The sequence below is a fragment of the Syngnathoides biaculeatus genome, chromosome 2 (assembly GCF_019802595.1).
Source record: "Syngnathoides biaculeatus isolate LvHL_M chromosome 2, ASM1980259v1, whole genome shotgun sequence".
Taxonomy (NCBI): Eukaryota; Metazoa; Chordata; class Actinopteri; order Syngnathiformes; family Syngnathidae; genus Syngnathoides; species Syngnathoides biaculeatus.
Genome location: NC_084641.1, coordinates 642,532 through 662,570, shown reverse-complemented (window position 1 = coordinate 662,570; position 20,039 = coordinate 642,532). Strand labels below are relative to the sequence as shown.

At 41.2% G+C, this 20,039-nt stretch overlaps 1 protein-coding gene across 1 annotated transcript; it reads right to left on the bottom strand.

Annotated features, from left to right (window-relative positions):
* Positions 1 to 153: 153 nt before the first annotated feature.
* On the bottom strand, positions 154 to 13,485 carry prpf6 (PRP6 pre-mRNA processing factor 6 homolog (S. cerevisiae)). The gene is made up of 26 exons (XM_061811643.1): positions 13,215 to 13,485; positions 11,506 to 11,668; positions 11,299 to 11,417; positions 11,135 to 11,213; positions 10,851 to 11,027; positions 10,635 to 10,763; positions 10,218 to 10,312; positions 9,981 to 10,137; positions 9,409 to 9,571; positions 9,230 to 9,348; positions 8,917 to 9,135; positions 8,532 to 8,654; positions 7,027 to 7,148; positions 6,803 to 6,941; positions 6,142 to 6,261; positions 5,329 to 5,505; positions 5,124 to 5,257; positions 4,325 to 4,416; positions 4,146 to 4,260; positions 3,936 to 4,062; positions 2,501 to 3,394; positions 2,256 to 2,384; positions 950 to 1,081; positions 825 to 878; positions 531 to 674; positions 154 to 340 (listed from the first exon to the last, which is right to left on the bottom strand). The coding sequence occupies exons 1-21, from the start codon at positions 13,400 to 13,402 to the stop codon at positions 3,242 to 3,244; spliced, it is 2,910 nt and encodes a 969-aa protein (XP_061667627.1). The 5' UTR covers positions 13,403 to 13,485; the 3' UTR covers positions 154 to 340; positions 531 to 674; positions 825 to 878; positions 950 to 1,081; positions 2,256 to 2,384; positions 2,501 to 3,241.
* Positions 13,486 to 20,039: the final 6,554 nt, after the last annotated feature.

The following is a 20,039-nucleotide window of genomic DNA, read 5'->3' as shown; positions in this document are numbered from 1 at the left end:
GTAAACGGCTTATAAAATGTACACATGCAGCATATTCATGATGTCTCTCAAAAACAATACTAAGAATCAAAATTATAATTAGAGCTAAGAGGTTGCATTTTAATACATGCTTTGCAAACAATATACTGTCGTTACACTTTTTTTTTTTTTGGGGGGGGGGAATAGGGGACAATCACATGTCAGTGATCCTGCAGAATTGTTGTCTTTATATGCTGTGCATATAGACATTCCGGAGTTTCTGCCAACAAGTAATCAGTGCTTTGATAGATTTAATTGATCTACTCCTATTTTTCTTCTTCCCTTGAATTTTCTTGACATATGAACAAGAAACTGCTTTGCCCTGAAATACGAGAGGAAAGTCATTATTATTCAAAAAAAATATGCATTTTAACTAAAATTTTGTCACTTATTTTACAACCTAATAGGCGTTTTGTGATCCCGGTTGAGCTTTTCTTGGTTTTTGATTATTTGATGTTTTGTTGTTACGTAATAAAATAAATGATTATCTATCCAAGTGCTCGGCACCTCACCAAGTAACCTGGACTGCAGTTAAGAACAACGAGTTGCTCCATGTTCTCAAGGGGCCAATCCAGGTCAGAGGGATGCTTGCTATCTCTCTGACAGCGGGTCTGCCGAGTCATTACAAAGATGGAGCGCAGAATACGATGAGCTTGCTATGGAAACAATCACAAATATTGGTGATGACCCCCACACACAATTGGTTCATATGCGAATGACAGCAGAAACCAGCATAAAATTACAGAGCCATCGGATAGGCTACTACATAAAAAAAAAAATACATTGAAAAAAATGCTACTTGTTACCTTTCCAGGACAGGGGTCTCTCCCTTTGGATGTATCACTGGAATCTGTCAAATTCTAGGAAAAAAAGCAAAACCAACGTTTGAACTGATGACCTGAAATATGTTTAACCATCTGAGCCAGATTACCAGATTCTGTAGCTCCACAAAGATGACCTCAGTGTAAGAGCTCAGTATTTCTTGATAGTTACATGTACGGTTTCCACGAGCGGTAGCCAACAGGAGCACCAGGACACTCTGGAGGAGCTTTAGTGTTTGACACTTTGAGACGGGAAGAGAGACAAAAATAGTAATCCATAACAACGCTCACAGACATCGACCAGGTCTTAAATGGCGTACACGTGAACATCTGCAATCTACCATGATAATGGTTGAAACACTGAAGTACAGGCTGATCCATCCATTCATTTTCTCATCCCAATTATGTTCAGGGTCACAGGTGAGCTAGTGGACCTTAATCGAGCTGCCATCGGTCCAAAGGCGCAATAAATCCCAGACTGCTTGGTAACCAATTGCAGGGCACATACAGACAAACAACTAAGTAACAAATTTTGAGGGGGAATATGGGAGAAGGCCAGAATACCTGGACAAGAAACCCTACACGAGCACGTGCACAGCAGGCGTCAACCAAGATTCAAAGCGCCAACCTCAAAATTGTGAGTCGGATGTGGTAACCACTTTATTTTGTTTGAAAAGCACAGTAAATCAACATATGCAATTTTAGAAAAACCTGGTACCCAAAATGAAAACAAACTGTCTAGTTGAGTAACCATCGACATCTTGTATGATCGCTTGTTGCCAGGCAGAATTCATTGCTTAAACATGACTCATTATCTGAGCGGTTTATCCCCACAAAGGTCACGGGAGTTCTGGTGCCTATCCCAGCCAACTTCAGGCAGGAGGCGGGGTACATCCTGAACTGCTTGCCAGCCAATAACTATCACACACAAGTTTTATTTTTTTAATTGCCATGCTGCACTCACGCCTGGTGGGTTGTTTCAATGATTCTAAAATGACTGACAGGTGAGGAGGTTAGCACATTTACCGGAGGTTGGGGGTTCAAATCTGAGCTCTGGCCTTCCTGTATGGAGTTTACATGTTCACTTGCTCCAGCACAACAACCTATGCGAATAAGCGCAGAAAAATGATGGATGGATGGATGGATGTTTTTGAAGGGCTTAAGTGAAAGTGAAAACTTTTTTATACTTTAAAAAAAAATTGCAGTTTAGACCAGGATTAATTTGATTACATTTCCCCCTATTGTACATAGCAAAGTTCCCGTGTAACGACATAATCATCATGTTATTGATTGCCATTGTCACAGATATCCAAAGTCCAGAAACTCACCCTGCCAGCAATAAACCAATGCAACTTTTTTTTTAGTCATACAAGCGGTTCCTGTGTTGGCTCCAAGCCAAGCTCAACGCACACTCACCATTTATGTCTTGTATCGCTGGATCCTCAAAGCAGGCAAAGCCATCGAGTCAGCACCTAAAACTGTGGGATTCACTGAAGATCCAGTATAGGTATACTCTCTCCAAACCTCGTCCAGCAGTTTGCAAGGCTGCAAGAAAGAAAAACAAAACAAAAAAATCTTAAGTGAAGCGTACTTTCCATAGCCAAAAATCAACACGGCTCAAATTTCATTCCCGTCAAGTGTGAGTTCCTTTCGGCTTTTACCTCAACCTGGTCATGCCGAGTCAACGAAGACTATGCAATCAATCAAAGTCCTCATGGTTTTCCTTCACACATCACGACACACAAATCTGGTGCTCATGCCTACAACGTTGTCGTAGCTTTAACTGAAAAAGCAGTGAGAAGATGTGGTGCAACATTTCTTTATTGGTGTCTGTGAAGTATTTTGAGGCAAATTACTAAAAGACCACATGACAATGGATTATATAAAAAATAAGGAAAAATATCCTAACTCTTGGGTTCTACCCAATTTAGTGAGACCAATAGATAGACTTCTCTGTGACACTGGTGTGTCCCTTCCCTCCCATTTAATTTTACTGTGTTGTTCTACATTACACACACAAGTAGTGTGGGTGTGATGGATTCTTCACTACTAGAGAAAGGTAAAGTTACTGTACATTACATGCAACAAAGACTCACTATGTTGCATTCATAAAAAAAACACCAAGTACAATCAGGAATAACTGCAATCCTATCCCTGAGGTAGCTGCAGATATGGATCAAGTCATTAAGCAGTCACAGTCAGAAAAACTAACGTTTAACTTTTTTTTTTTTTTTTTTTATGAAAGCCCAATTTTAGTTTATCACAATATCAATTAATCATTTCACATTGTGTGTGCTGCAAATGGACAAATACAAACAACAAAGCTACGCTGCATGAGTCCATAGGGGTTCCTCTTTCTTCCGCGACTTGTCATGGTACGGCACGAGTTCAACTTCTCAGCCTCAGAACGTGTTTTTGATCTTGCTTGCGACTTGTGCAAGAATCTCCGCTGTCTTCTTCTGCCAGTTCAGGACATGTTTCGACTCGGCACACCACAGCTCGCCATGACGTGGTTCGGCATTCTCACAGCGCTTACGCACCTCTGCCTGCTGCTCCTAATGGATGAAAACAACAACAACATACGCATAAATCATGGCATTATGACAGGAGCGTCGGGGGATCTCTATGTTTTAGGATATCCTAAGATGAAAAAAAATTCTGTTGTATTCTGCTATGCATATTTGTAGAGGTTGAATCAAGGCAACTAGACTGCTTGATTGTTGAGGTTTCACCTTTAATCAAAAAGGTTTTAAAAATTTTAGGTGTGCAGTCTCCCTATTTATGCCTCAAGTGTGCCATCATTGGTGATGGTAAACTGTTGGGCATTTTTGTGGCCCGGTTTGTAAATCGGCCATTTCACCAACCACACCGGGCAACAAAAGCAACCTATTGTTGACCACTACCCAGGAACACAACCACCGACGCATAAATAGGGAGACTCCACAGCTAATTTTTTTTTAGAAATGAGAAGCCTTTTGTTTTAAAGATGAACAGGCCCTGTTCACTTGATTCAACATGTGCGCATTACAATGACTTGGATGACTGAGAATCTACACAGACTAATCAAAGTTGGAATAATCAGCACCCCTCTCTTACTTCAGTTCCGTGCTGCAGTTCAAACTTGTAGAAGAGAGCCCAGGCATCTCCCAGATCAGGCTCTATCTTTACTGTGCGGAGGAACCACTCTCTGGCTTTGGTGATCTTCCGCTCACTCCAGAACAACCTAAGAGCATGCATTTGATTTGGGAACACACAAAGCATGATTATACTCGTGATTAGAATATATAAAAAAAGATATTGTCATACTTGGCCACAGCAAGCAACACATGCGGATCGTGTTCACACTTCTTCAGAGCATCCACACTCTTCGTCTTCCTCTGTGGCCTGGCCTCCAAAAACACTGCCTCGGCCCACAGGATCCCTTCAACAAAATTACAATTTTGAAGTAAATGCATCGGGTCCCTCTACAATGGGCACGTTCTCACCTGAATTAGGACATTCCTGAAGAGCTTTAGCCATTAACGTGTTTGCAATGTTCTTCAGTCCAGACCTAAATTCCAATCTCACTGATTCCAACCTGGTTACCAAGAGACACAGAGTGACAAGTACAGTTGTGCCATTTAAAACTAGTTGAATTAATTCCTTGATCACACTTCACATCATATTTCCCCATTAAAATGAATGGAAATAAGATTAATCTCTTCCAGCCCCTCCACCCCCCCAAAAAAGAAAACACCTTGTAATGTTTTTTTTAAGTAGAAAAACAGCACTCTGTAATATTATACAATATAAAGCTGTGACATAACATAATTAAATATATTTAAAAAGAAGGAACATTTTTGTCACACTTCCATCTGCAATAAATGCTTAAAATAGTAACAACACTACCACATAAATGCAAATTGTTAGTGCATGTGGTGATGGTTTCTCATTGTTTGGTAGATGAAGCCTCTCTGGGTCATTCAAATACATGTATTTCTCTTTGTTTTACATTTAGTTTGACAGCAACCTCAATCTAAGAGTGGCAATAAATAGCTAAAAGCCCTCTTAATTAAAAAAAAAAAAAAAGAAGTACAGTTCATCACCCAAACTGCTGTTTTTTGTGACGTGGGGTCATTTTCGTGCAGTGATTTGAGTCAGCTGTAAGCAGTTCATATTTCAAGATTGCACTGTAAGTAAAAACCTATCGACAGCTCGTATCTCGAAACTCAGGCCACTCACTGAACAGTGATTAAAGCCTTGTATTTCATATACGTTTGTTTTCTATAGCGTGCATTTCCGCACCACAACTCTGGACTTTGGGGATTCTTGAGTCGCGCCTTCTCTAGGATGGCTCTGGCTCTGGTCAGCTGTCCCACTCGCTCTTCCAGACGTGACGTCAGCAGCCACAAGGCGACAGATTGGGGACACTTTTTCAACTGCATGAAAATGTGAGATGTTGGATATCAAATAACAAAATGAAATGATAACATTTTAAAAAGTAGCTCACCCCTTGGTTGTAAGCCTCCCTGGCTTTATCCATGTTGTCACATTGCTCCTCAATCTGGCCTCTCATCATCCAGAGTTTCGGAAAGTCCTCATAGTGCTTCAGGGCCTCTGTGCACAACTCCTGAGCAGCTTCAATGTTCCCCAACACCCACTCCAATTTGACTGACTTCATGAAAACCTTTAAAGACAACACCCATTTTAGACTGAAAATGTATGTAATCGGACAACCAGAACTTCCTTTTAAAATCCAGACAAGTCAAAATGCTTGCTGCAAATTGAACACTTTTGAGTGCATCTTAACTACTGCCTCATTAATGCCACATCATGACTTCATATGTGTAGGCTCAATCAGGACACCCAAAGACAAAGTCTCGGTTTTATTTGTCAGGGAACACAGTCAAACTAACAGGAGTGGCCCAGATCACCCTGAGTAAAAGTGATAACGGAATTGCACTGCTGCCAGGATCTGTTGTCAGCTAAAGTTTAGGACTCTTCACAAGCCCCAACATGACGCAAAAGACAGATCATCATCTCAAAAAAATGATTTTAAAGTGAGGAGTGATACCCAAAACTGCACCTATTCACAATGTCATGATGAATCACAATCTTAGTTTGAACTGACAGTCACTGGAAAGATTCTAAACACATCCCAGTGTCAAGGTGTTACTTTTGAACTTGGGAAATAAACTAAAAGGTAGTGTCCACAGAAGAGTTTAAAACAGGTTTTGGGCTTGAAATGTGGGTGAGAGACAGGGTGGCTGCAGGTTGAAGAATGAGGCGAAGAGAGGAAAGTGATGTGGAAGCGAGAACTCACTCTGGCCGTGGGGGCGCTGCTCCGAGCTTTGGCTAACAGCCGACGGGCTCGCTCATACTCGTTATTCTCAGACTCTAGCTTGACTGCAGCCAGCCAGATCTCCTCACTGTTGGGGTTGGCCTGTGGAAGAGTGTACTGGATTGTAAAACAGTGCTCAACATAACTGACTGAATACATCCATCCATTTTCTGAGCAACTTATCCTCACGAGGGTCGTGGGAGTGCTTGCGCCTATTCCACCTGTACACCCTGAACTGGTTGCCAGCCAATCACAGGGCACATGGAGACAGACAACAGTCACACTCACAATCACACTTAGGGGCAATTTAGTGTCCAATTAATGTTGCATGTTTTTGAGATGTGAGAGGAAACTGGAGTGCCCGGAAAAAACCCACACAGGCACCGGGAGAACATGCAAATTCCACACAGGTGGGGCCGGGATTGAACCGGGGACCTCATAACTATGAGGCCAACGCTCTCCAGGTGCACCACCACACCACCTTGACTGAATGCATAAAAAAAATCCAGAATGTAATGTTTACACAGGGGTAAATTTAAAAAATTGCACAGTGGAGAAATGTTTGACAATCTTTATTTTAATAATTTGTGTTTTAATAAATGTTTTGGTTTTTTTTGGTGGGGTTGGGGGGGGGCTTTATTACCTGGAAGGCCAGAGCAAGGATACTTCTGGCAGCAGGCACGTCCTCAGCAAGCCATTTGGATTTGGCTCCCATAAGCCAAAGTACCTCTGCCTTTGGACAGTGAGCCACAGCTTTCTGCAGCAGAGTCTCCAGAGACTCCCTGACAGGTAGATATAGAAAAACATACAGCAAAATGCACGATATTATTAATTAAAAGGTCATCTCAGGTGTGAGCTACTGATTACCTGGTTCCATTGTTCTTTTCAAAGTAGGCAGCTCGAAGCCATACACTTTTCTTACTGGGAAACACCTGCAGAGCATGAGCATAAATGGCCCTGGCACATTCCAATGCTCCGTGGGCCACGCACTAAAACACAGAAACATTGTAAATTCAGAAGCTGTGCAAATATTTAATGTTGAACTTACAGTAGTGCTCAAAATTTTAAACAGTCTAAGAACTTTTGAACTTCTGTGGAAAATATAGTTGATGACTGAGAGGATCCAACCATCCATCACTTGATGGATCTGTGAGAATGATTGACAGCTCCCTTTTGACCAATCAGTGAGCGTCACTTTCTGAACTCCGGCCATGCTGTAAACATCTGGGATCTTCTACCCACAAACAAAGACAGCGCATGCTAACTTTAAGCCTCTGAATTGCGAGTGTATAGCCCTGCTTATATCCGATTCGAAAATATGGTGCTTCGATGTGGCTCGGGAACGTGTAATGGAGACGAGAACTATCCAGAGAGATTACTGGGAGGATATCTGGTGCGCTGTATACACACCTACCTGTCATTTGGAACCCAGGAAGCTCTCGTCCTTTGCACCCGCGCAATCCATTTTTCACGGCGAACTGGGTCTCTTGGAAACTTATGAAGGGTATATCCATTCTCCCCAGTGTTCAAGCAATATCCAGCAATACCAACAAGCCGACATTTTGGCTAACACGAATGAACAACGAGCTATCTTCCAGCACGTAAAACTAATAGAAACAAACGAATCCGCTTGAGCGCGCACCTGCCTACAACGTCACTTCTGCTTCTTGTCGAAAACAAATCCCTCGAGAGGATTTTCATGGCGGGAGTTACAAAAAGCCATATACGTCAAAATCACGTTTTGTGGTGGAAAAACGGATGCCTCCATACCGGCTGCCATTTGTTCATTAATAACATACTAAAAATCATCCATTTCATGACACTTGACCTTTAACCAGTCTACTTGTTGAGTCACTCAGCCTGAATTGTGGCCACAAGTGTCACATGAATGAATGTGTAATTTAAATGTCTGTTTTCTTGCTGTTTGTTCAATAAAGCAATTGGAAGTGCACTGGCAGCATGTCTATCCTCGTCCACTTGCAAGTATGTGACAATACACTCAAACTAGCGATGGTAGCCTACACTAAAGTAGCTAACATCAATGTTTATCTTGTGTTGGAGATTGTAGACATGCAATTCACATTGCACTTATCTTCTTTTTTTAAGCCTGAAACAGTCTCAAGCTTTTACGGACTATTTCCTCGTGGATCACGCTACTGCACCAACATATTTCTATACAAAGTAGCATGTGCAACTGCAGTAACATAACACCGTGTGGAAAAATTATCCGTGCAAAGCTTCGTGGCAGACATTTTGGTTCAACCTTTTTTAAATTCAATAAAACGATTGGAGTTATGTAATTAATTGTTGCAACCATAGTTACACATCTTATAAATGCTGCCTTGGTGTGTGAGGAAACGGCAGATACACACACTATCTGAGTCCTCCATCCAGGTGTGCTTGCGGTCCTCCTCATCAATGCCAATCCCGATGACTGCTCTGATGATAGCCTGGCAGGTGGCAACGCTGCCAGCTTTGTCACACTCCTCAGCATCCTGCAAGGAAAGAAAGCACATCAATGAGGATATGTAATTAAATGAGCTTGAGGCACAAATCTCTACTTGTGTACAAGTATGATGCGCAATCCAGCTCAGCTCCCTTAGCGATCGATAATCCTTTTCAAATGAAACGTTTTACGGAGACGGTTAAATTGGCAATTGGGCCACGAATGAGGTTAACTGTCACAGCGACAGTTTTGTAGCCTCAGTTGACAAGGCTGCCCTCCACTGATTTATTGAAGAACTAACAGAAACACACCTGTATCCACTGCTCCCTGTTGATCTCTACCCCGTTGGCACGCAGTGAGGTGATGGCTCTCTCAATGATCTTATCCACCATCTGTGTATTGCCATTGGCTTCCTCCAACTTTGCGGCAGTGATCCAGATGTGGCGATCAGTGGGGATGTTCTCACGAGCTTTGTTCAGGACACGTCGGGCGTTCTCATAAGTCTCTAGTCGAGCCAAAGCCAGCCACAGCTAGAGGATAGAGAGAAACTGTAAAGTACTGTAACCCCCGCCCCCGGGGCCCACAGACAGGGGAAACTAATGTAACCATGGTATCGACAAGTACCTCCACACTTGTAGGGCAACACTCCACTGCTCTGCTCAACATGATTCTGGCATCCTCTGGCTCCTCCAACTCGACAGCTGTCTTCCACAATCGTACTGACTTGGACACGTTCTCCAGGGCTGCGTGAACATATAAAACATTACAAACAAATAAATGAAAAGTTGGTGCTTCAGCCTTACCCTTCCTGAGGACTCTTTTCTTCGCTCTGACATCCGTTTCCAGCTCTGCAGCTCTGATGTAGATTCGGACCGACTGCGGCATGTGCCGGACTGCTTGAGCTACAACAGCTTTGGCCGTGTCACCGGGCTGGAGCCTGGCTGCCTCTAGCCATACATCCTCGCTCTCATGGGCAGAGAGAACAAGCACATTCATTAATAACAGAGAAAATACATTAAATGTAAAACAAATAGGTAAATGTGACTGAAATTATAACTTTAGATGACCAAGAAGAACTCCATTAAGTACACATCCAGTATCAAGCAGAAGCTAATGGCCGATTTTCTGCTTTGTCAAACAATGTGTTTGTAAAAACACAAACAGTGTACATGAACAGTTACACACAGGTTAAGACACACATCATTACACAAAGCCAGAAAACACAAAAAAAAAATTAAAAAACAACAAACATTAAAAAAGAACTAAATTCACACACACACGTGCACATACACAAATTACAGCAACAAAACAAATGCATGCATGAAAACACAAATTTGTACTTCTGCATAAGCGCTCAAGTTCTTTCTTCCTTCACCTTGGGACACATCTCTGTGCCTTTCATGATGAGGTTCCGAGCCACTTGGAGTTTCCCCGTCACTTCTTCCAACCTGGCTGAGGCAATCCAGGCAGGTGGGTGATGAGGGTTGGTCTCCCTCACTGATTTCAGCAGCAGACGAGCCTTTTTAATGTCACTGGAGAATTTGGAGTGAAAATCCAGCCATGAGGAATTTATCGAATGCTGAAGGCACAAATAAACCACATGAACCTCTACCTGATGTCTCCTCCGTGCGTGGGGATCATAGAGTTGAGGTCTGTAAGGTACCCTTTAGGATCGACCACTGTCTGACCGCTGACCGAATCAGACACCTGATGAAAGAGAATTGAGGCAGACACTTCAGAAACAGAATGATAACATAATGAGACGACTGTATCCTATAGCTTTTTTGCTAGGATTGGGGTTCATTAGGGCTGCAGCGATCAAATATTTTAAGAAATTGCTCATTATAATAATCAACCCATCAGTGTCATCCCAGTCATTTCACTCTCAAGAATTGATCGCCACTGGAGTGTTCTGGGTGTCTGCGTACAACAAGAACAGGCTAGCTGCAACCGTTACAGCCCCAACATCGGCTAAAAAAAATAAATTAATGAAAATCTGTAAATTAGTTTTGGATGTTGTAATTACTACCTGACTGAGTCTCATATCCATGAGTGTGTTCCTGGCCTGACCAATTTTTCTCATGTCCAGGTCTCCCGTCCCAGGCGTCATAAGGCCTGGTGTCATACTTCCTGGGTATGGTGTATTAAGACCACCAAGCTAAAAGAGAGAAGAGACAATGACAGTTAGTGGTGGTGTCCTACATGGGAATATTTTTCATGACCACGTATTTGCATGTATACCAACCCCTTGCAGAGGGTCCACACTGGTGTGGTTCTCTCCAGTTTGAAGGTGTTTGGAGAAAAAGCTATCTGGGACAGGAGTGAGTTTCTCATAGCGTGGGTTCCTCTGGCGCTTGTTCCTGGCATCTCCCACCTCAGGAATGCTAAGCCACTCCTCTTCTGAGACCTCAGCCAATTTCCTCTGGAGAAAAAGAGAGGAGACAAAAAAAAATCTGATATAACAAAAAAAAAAAAAAAAAAAAACATTTCATTAGATCATTTGGTTTGCTTTCTTTTTCCAATCTGTACCTTCAGATCTGAAAACTGTTGCTGAATTTTGGGCCGCTCCATACGGTATTTCTCAATCTCTTCCTTTTCTCTCAACTCCCTTAAAACAAAATATGATATAAATCTTGTCAGATTAAGAAATTATTCCTTTGTAAAACATATAACTGCTATGTTTTACAATCAACCTTCTCTCTTTGCGTCTTTCATCCATCCTTTTATCCAACGCTGCATATATAGCATCTGCTTCTTCATCGTCCTTCTCGTAAGGTCCGCTGGAGAACAAACTCCCTGCATATCCATTAAACTAGACAAAAACTATAAGTTAAGTTAAAAGTATAAAACAATAGGGGGTGATGGAAAAAGTAGGTTGTTTTGAAATGAATACAAGACACCTCATCATAATTGGTGTCATTCAGATCTTCATCGTCATCATCCTGGTTCTTTTTCATTTGGTCCCCAACCGTCCTCTTCCCAGGGGGTGCATGTCGATCATCTACTGGATCATTTGCATCACGAGCAGGACCAATATCAGATCGGGTTGTGAAACCAGTGGCCCTGAAGGAAAGCAAGGCAAATGTATTATTGGCCATGACTAAGACTTTCTGAATAAATCCAAGTTAACTTGAGGTATTACCTTAACAGACAGGTATTTGACTTTGAAATGGCTTTAAATTCAAGATGGCAGAAATACTAAAATTATAACAGAATAAGCTACGACATAAAGTTCATAATAAGTATCAATAATTGACACTTAACAATATGATGAGCTTTATGGTGTAGTTTTTCTCTGTTGTAGGTATTTTACTAAAGCTTTGAAAATCCCTATCCATCACACTAGACAATGTGATTTGATAGAGATGTTTTACATGAATAAAATGCCCTCTATCTTATAATAATCAGACTGGAATTAAGGATTTTATGACACAAATTTTCAAAATGTCAGTCCTGAAATCAATGTAAATCATTATTAGGAATTGTGAGACTGAAACCTTGATTATTTGGTAGAAAAATGCTTGAACATGTTTTAATGATACTGAAATGTAAATCAGTAAATCAACACTATATATTTTTCTATCCCTACCAAATCCTATGAGTGTGTGATTTTAAACACCGAATTCAACAAATATTTAAATCTGTCAGAACAATAGAAAATCTTAACCAAATTGAAAATTTCAAATATGAGGTAGTAAAGGGATTTCCCAATAATGTAAGTTAAAAATAAAAAGTATGATCTAACGTGAAACAAAGAAAGTGTAGTTTTGGTTGACTTCCGCTAAATTCACATCGCCTATTTTCGGGTAAAAATAGTAGGAAGAAGAGAGAGGCCATTTACTTTTGTAACATACCTGTACAATGCCCTTTTCAACAACCCCACGATGGACATTATCTTTATTTGCAGATTTAATAGGTATGTTACCAAATCCAGAAAAACAGCCAGTTTTCTACCCATTTTTTGAAACTTGAAATAGGATAAGTGACTTAAGCAGCAGTCCAGCAATGTTTGCATTTCCTCATTATTCTGTGCAAAATAATACTTGTTTTCAAATTAGTTTATTGGGAAATGACTTTGCAGACTTCTTTTGGGATTGTTTCAATATAGTTGAGATTTTTTCTGCGGTTCTTAAAAGATGAAAACATTTCTTAATTTATTGGAATATTTTGAGTGTCAAAAATCACACGGTAAGAAGAATTTACATCTATTCCCTTTCCTCATCCCATGAAGTTTTATAGTCTGACTTCACAAAACTTTGTGGCCAAATTTCAGCCCTCGCGCAGAAAGTCCTGGTGGGGCCTGGCCATTTAAGAGACACATTTTCGTCTCAACTAATAAGAAATATATATATTTTTTCCCTTACCAAATAGTCAATGTTCGGACTCAGGTTTCTTAATACTTTACGCTCATTTCTGGGCAGACAAAAAAATTGTCTCGCCTTATTCATGTAACACTCCTCTACACAATGATATATATTTTGATTTTTTTTTTTTAATTGTAACATTACTATCCAGGTAAAAGTGGTGGTCTTGACTCTATTAACTATGGAAAGTAGAGGTAAAACTAATGTGATTTATAGTTAGCAAGATGTCTAAAAAGTTAGCTTACCCTCTACCCAAACCGGGGACATAACCTAGCGGTGCGGGCATCCCCAGGAAAGGTTTCTTCTTTTTCCCCATCAGCGGTGAGGCGAGAGGAATAACTGGTGGAGCACCAGTCGTGCCCGCCGCACCCGTGCTTGCTGCATTTGTTTTAGGGACATTTTTGACCGGCGGCTTAGCCACAGTTGCAGACATATTTACGACGACACACCAACGAGCCGGAAAATAACACTAGCACTTCCGTCCATCAAAATGTCCAAATCGTTGATTTTGAACAGCGCCCCCAATGGGAAAGGTGGCTGCATTATTTATTTTCACAATCTAAATGGATTAGGCGGAACAAAGCCTGTAATGTACTGTTTTCAGGTTATTGTATTTTAGCAGACGTTCCATGTTCTAAGAGCGATTTCGAATAGACAATGTCATTAGAGATAACAGCGCCGTGTACAGCACTTGAAGGCGACCTATATTGTGGTTCTTTTAGCTGTAACAGCCACAGACGGGCGCTATTTACTGACTAGTGGAGTGTGTTGCATTCAATCAGCAATTTTATTTTAGCTCTCGAAAGATCTGAAATACTATCCATTATTTTTAAATAATTATACGAGTCATTGTCATATAATTTGATCAGTAACGATCGATATAGGGACTTGTACCAAAAAAATCTAATTTGGCATTTGTTTTTGTCCCACCTCGGATCAATGTGGCTAAATATCGTCCATGCTGAGACAGCCATGATTATTTTTTTATTTTTATTTAAAAATGTTTGCAGTCATACAACAGGCAATTCTTATTGGTGGTGGCCCAATGAAATGCAATTCTTGTCAAAAGCGAAAGTGCATTACAGTAAAAACAAACAGTTTCATTCAAACAAATCGTGTAAGTTGCACAATTTACACGTGTTGCCCTTCAAACTCTGCAAATAATACTCTGCATAATAATAGTTACACTATTGTCTGTGCAGAATCTTAATACCAGTAAAGACATACAATAAGTCCCCAATTCATACATCTTCATTCATATCTCAGAAATAGTTTATTTACCGTCTGCTATTGTGTACCCTGCGATTGGGTGGCTACCAGTTCAGGGTATACTGCGTCTCTCCCACTATATTGCAAGGACTCCCATGACTCTTGTGGGGACAAGCGGCTCAGATAATGGATGGATGTCTGCGATTGTGTGAATGCAAAATGTCTGCCTCATCCTAACACTTCATTTTACAGATCCCTCTGTTGTGTTGCATCAACCGAAGGGGGCTTTCTCGCTGTAGCATTTACTTTGCGTAAAATTCTGACCTTTTGATGGATCAAAATTCAAATACTCTTTTCAGTTTGGGGGCTTCCTGGTGTATTCGGGCACCCGATTGGAATGGTGACCGCTTGTTTCGAAACTTAATGGACAGCTTTGTACTTCCCAGCATTTGTCATTGTTGACAGTCAAGGAATCATAGTTGTTTTGCTCCAAATATTGTAATAGGTTTCAAATGTTTCATAACAACCAGCAAACTTCACCATTTTCACATTTTGAAGTTTGCAATGAAACAATTTAGTTGCAGAATACGCTGCATATGCTCGTGATGCGGTTCTGTTAATGTATTAGCTTTGCATATTTTATCCTGACCACATTGAAGAAACTGTTGAAACTTAAAATTATAAATCGATTACAGTCATAGTCATTAACACAACATCGCTGGGTTTTATTCCTTGAGGAGAATTGGGGTTAACTACTGCATCAATTGCTTTCAATCACGTTTGACTTCACCCATCCACTGTCCACGCTTTATCTGAGCCTTTCGATTTTTCTTCATTTAAATGGCCGGCAGCGTCGACACTATCGTGCTTATGGTAAAAAATGCTATGATGAAAATGTACCGCCTCACAAAACTCACACAGGCAATGACTAATTTAATGACCAAGTAGTCTGCATAACTTCTCATAAATACATCCAGCTCGCACATTGCTTCTTTTACTTTAATGTGAGGACTTCATTTAGGCCATCAATTAGGCCAGGGATTTAGGTCAAGTGATTCTTTTTATAATGTATAATACGTACTTGAATATATACATACTTGAATTAACATCACTGGCCTGCATAATTGCTGAAAAAGAGTAGCAGTGGTACAGTAATAAATTACAAAGTCTTTTAACTGCAAACAGAATTGTCTATTGTCACATTTTTTTGATGAACTATACATCTAGTATCATTGCCAAACATTATTCATTCAACATTCACCAGAAATCTAAATTAATGGTTGCCTTGAAGGCAGTAAAAGATTGATATTGAGGAGCTGACAGTCGTCTCAGCACTGGGGGTGTTGTTGCTAGCCAACACTTTTTTAAATGCACTTGGAAAAGAATCGAGATATTAATTGTGTCCACTGGTCATCTGCTTCGGAACAAATTACATCTGCTCTCTAAATGAAGTACGTTGCGAAAGGGGAAGCATGCTGGGTTGCTGGTTAGCATATTCTGCCTTACAGTTCTGTGGTGCAGGGTTTGAATCTCACTTGTATTTGCATGTTCTCCCCATGGGTTTTCACCCGGTACTCTGGTTTAATCCCACATCCCCCGAAACATGCATAATATTATGTCAACTGCCATTCCAAAGGAGTGATTGTGGGGGATGTTTCAAATAATACGATTCATTCATCATTTTCCATTTTTTTCATCAACAACAAAAAAAAAAATTGTCTTGTAGCGGTAAGTGACATTCATCTTTTTGCGCTGGCACAATACGATACCGTGTGTATATTCGTGTGTGCATCACTTTGCATGAATCCATACTTCTATTACATTTGTGTATCGAGCATGTGCATGGCAGGGAATTGAAGTGAGGACCATTGCAACGTCTTCCCCTGTGACGCAGCAGATGTCCATAGTGTCAAAACGTAGATGAGTGTGCCCTGAGTTGCATGGAAGAGAACATAAGGCCATGCAAAAAAAAAAAAAAAAAACTCTATGATTATGCTACATTGATGATTTACTCATTGTATAAGGAGTCAGGACAAAGAGACACATGGTTGGTGAGATGACAAGACAACAGCTTTACTGACATACTTTTCATGCATCAGCCAAGAATCACAAACAGACACACGCACACACACACACACCACACACACACACGCACGTACACACACAGAGATACATCATTCATTCAGTCTGAGCAGCATCCCTGAGTTAATTTTAGCTCATTAAAAACCACGACACAATGTCGGCAAATAGGGCACAGACATTGTCGTTTTTCTCTATTACACACACATGCTAAACTCAATTACCACCTTTTGGACAGAAGCAGAAGGTGGGATTTATACAGAAAATTGTCCTGACAGACAGGATTAATGATTTGTTGAGCTCTGATTAGCAACTGTGTAATAATAAAGAAAAGTGCCCTTGTGAAAGGTCAACAGGAAACTGCAACCCAAAATGCATCATTTCTTTTTTTTGGGCGGATGCTCAAATGGAATTATTGATCCTCTTAGCCTAGTATGACACCAAACTTTTCACTCCAATGATGAGTGTGCAAGAAAGTGAGACTGTGCACAAAGGATGAGTGTGTTTTTGGAATAGTAATGTGATGAAGACACTTGTGAATTGTGGATCAGTCGTATTAGTTCCCATTCATTAGGCTAATTGCCATGTAAACAAAATGAACACCTTCACTCTTTGTAGCAGCGAGGTCACCTTGAGTAAATAATGTAGGGAGCCTCTTGAATATACAATGTTAAGATATGGGCAGGCTTATGAAAATTAGCCATTTGTGTCACATTTACAGTGTGGGAGAAGAAAGGAAAAACACTCGGACGTGTAGATAAGATTTGAGGTTTTTACATGTCCTAATGTTCAAAACAGTGTCTGGTAATTATTTAGAAAATTGAATTTGAAGTGCACTAGCTTGCATGAACCTGAGCCTGAGGAGGGTCGGCTTGTTTTCCCGATGCAGAGCAAATAAATTTGATTATTGATGGAGGCGGTTATTAGAAGGTATGCGAGTAGTACGCATTGTTTTCTTTTTAGAGGAGGTGAATGTTTTAAAATGCTTGCAGTTAATGATTGCTGAACACAAATAGATGAAAGGGGGAGAGGTGGGGAGACCTGAAAGGTTAGTGGGATTTAGAAAGAAATAGAAAGGGAATGACAGACAGAAATGGGGAACTCTGTCACGACCCATTGTAACGAAGGTAGGACCCAAATGCAGGAGTCGGGAGACACAGAGGTAATTTGGGAAAAACGTTTATTATTCCAAGATCGGGGATCGGGCAAGCAGTCAGGTGCAGCAGCGGTAGTCAGGACGTCGGGCGTGGAGGGCAGGTCCGCGGGCAGGCAGGAGTCAGTACACGGGAGATCGATTGTCAAAGGAGTCAGGCTTACGGGGTCGGTTGGAGAACAGGCGGAGGTCGGTACACACGGGAATACGATCAGAGTTACGCGAGTGCTGGAACGGGGCATGAACCGCAACGATCTGGCGCCGGACCAGTCGTCCCCATGGTCCTATATACACCGGGGCCAATCAGTCAGGATGAGGTGCGGGTGTGCGCCTCCCAATCAGCGCGGCCACCCACACAGCCAGGGGTGGACCGGCAAGACCATGACGATAAGGGTATATTGTCATGTCCAGAGCCCACCGAATAGTGCTCAAGTTTACCAAGTACCCTCACATATCAAAAATGTACACTCTCCTATAAAGTCATTTTTGTTGTCCCCACTGAGTGCTAAAATTACTTCACAATGTCATATAATGTTCTGACAGGGATTGTAGAACAATCAATTTTAAAGGATATAAAACACTAAGCTGGAGGTCGAAGTATAAAGACCGAATTGTTGGCTTTGTGTTCCGATGAGTCAAACCTTTAGCCAAGACAAAGTATGAGGCGCTGTTCGGAACATAATTCGGGATTAGCTCTCATACTTACATTCAAATGCTTTTATGCACCCCACTGAAAGACTTTCATACACAAAAATGTAAAAATGTTTTCACTCATAGACACTTGTAAACTGCTTCCAGAAATGACTGAATGTCTTGCTCTCATCAACATTACTCAAATGTAGTTATACTCCCATGTCAAACGCACTGACAGCACATTTCAATCACCTTCACACACTCTTGTTAAATGTCCTCACGTACATACATCAACATTGAATGTCCATCCATCCATCCATCCATCCATCCATCCATCCATCCATCCATCCATCCATCCATCCATCCATCATCCATCCATCCATCCATCCATCCATCAATCCATCCATCCATCCATTTTTGAGCCACTTGTACTCTCAAGGGTAGCGGAAGTGCTGGAGCCTATCCCAGCTATCATAGAGCAGGAGGCGGGGTGCACCGTGAACTGGTTGCCAGCCAATCGCACGGCAGACATTGAATGTATATTGGATATCATATATTGGATCCAGTGCTGGACCGGCAGGACCATGACAAATTCAGGAACTGAACTCAAAGACCCTGTAAAGTGAATTCAGAGATGTGTTTTTGAATACAGTATACAGACTGAAAACATGCAAAGATTGTGATCTATGTGGTATTTGATTGTGGCAATGTAGCGATATGTAGTTTTTCATAAAGTCGTTTTCCTCATTTTTGGAGAGTGCCTGAAATTTTGACTAGTTGCTCTCAGTACATATGTCTTCTCTTCTCAACTTTGTAAAAACTTGAGTGTCTGTGTTTGCATCTTTGGTTAAGTGACACAACTTACTTAGGCCCGCTGCACAGCCATTGATCTGAATCATTGCAAAAAAAATATATATAGCGAGTTGGCATCTCTTCCCTGCAAATGACTAAAAGATTAAGTAAATCACATCGCCTCCAAGTATAAGGTTTGTAGGCTCCACATACTGTATTCCATGAATTGTTTTTTTTTTTTTTAACCACAAAACATGCAACATCGTCGAAGAAGTGGATGGCCACAAAGAAGAGAAACGTGGGTCGCTTGTGAGCCAAGGTTCTTCTCTACTTGGAGTGTAAACAGCGCTGTTTTCCACGGTGTGTTTAATTCAGAAGAAGAGAAAATCATGTTTTAATAATTGTCCTAATTTTATTGACTTTCATTTTGTTTTGAGGAAAATTGGCATGTGTCACACAGAGTTTGAGCAAAACAAAAAAAGTCCCAAATTTATGAAATACATGCTGAGTGAACGGCAACTATATTCTGATGAAAAGCTCTCGGTGGAAAGTAATCATTGCCAACGAAATTGTCTTTGTGGGGGGAGGCAGAGTGACCATCAGCGTGAAAAGCACCCACTTTCAAAGATGAAACTGAAGATGAGAGAGGATGATGAGCGATGGTGCAAATCTTACATCCTTTTTTGCTACGTCTCTTGGAGTTTCACTCCAATTGCTTCCTGCCCCGAGGCCAACTTTCCAGCCTGTGCTGTTTCAAAGGGAGAAGCAAAATGTGCATACAGAGGGGCAAAGACATATGGTCCGTCGTGATACTGTATGCATCCCAAACCCTCCCTTCGTTCTAGGGACATACACATGCACTGTACTGTGCAGCAAATGGACTCTCTCAAATAGCTTCTGTCATCGTTTGCTCTCCGTCTTAAATAAGAGGAGATGCGGAATTGTCACAGGGAAGGGCCAGTCGCCAATATAAGAAAAAGAACTCCCCCCAGATGTCTGATTGAGGAAACATCTCAGGAACGCAACCTGACAGTATAAAGTGACTTCCTCTCTGTCGTTTGCACTCAGCAGGGAAAACAACTTCCTGTGGGAATTTGGTGAGTTTCTTTCACTTTCACCTGAAAGCCCCCTCTTTCATATCAGATTAAGAAGCTCCATTGAGCCCTCGCTTCTTTGAAACACCGCTTTCTGTGTGTTCAAACAC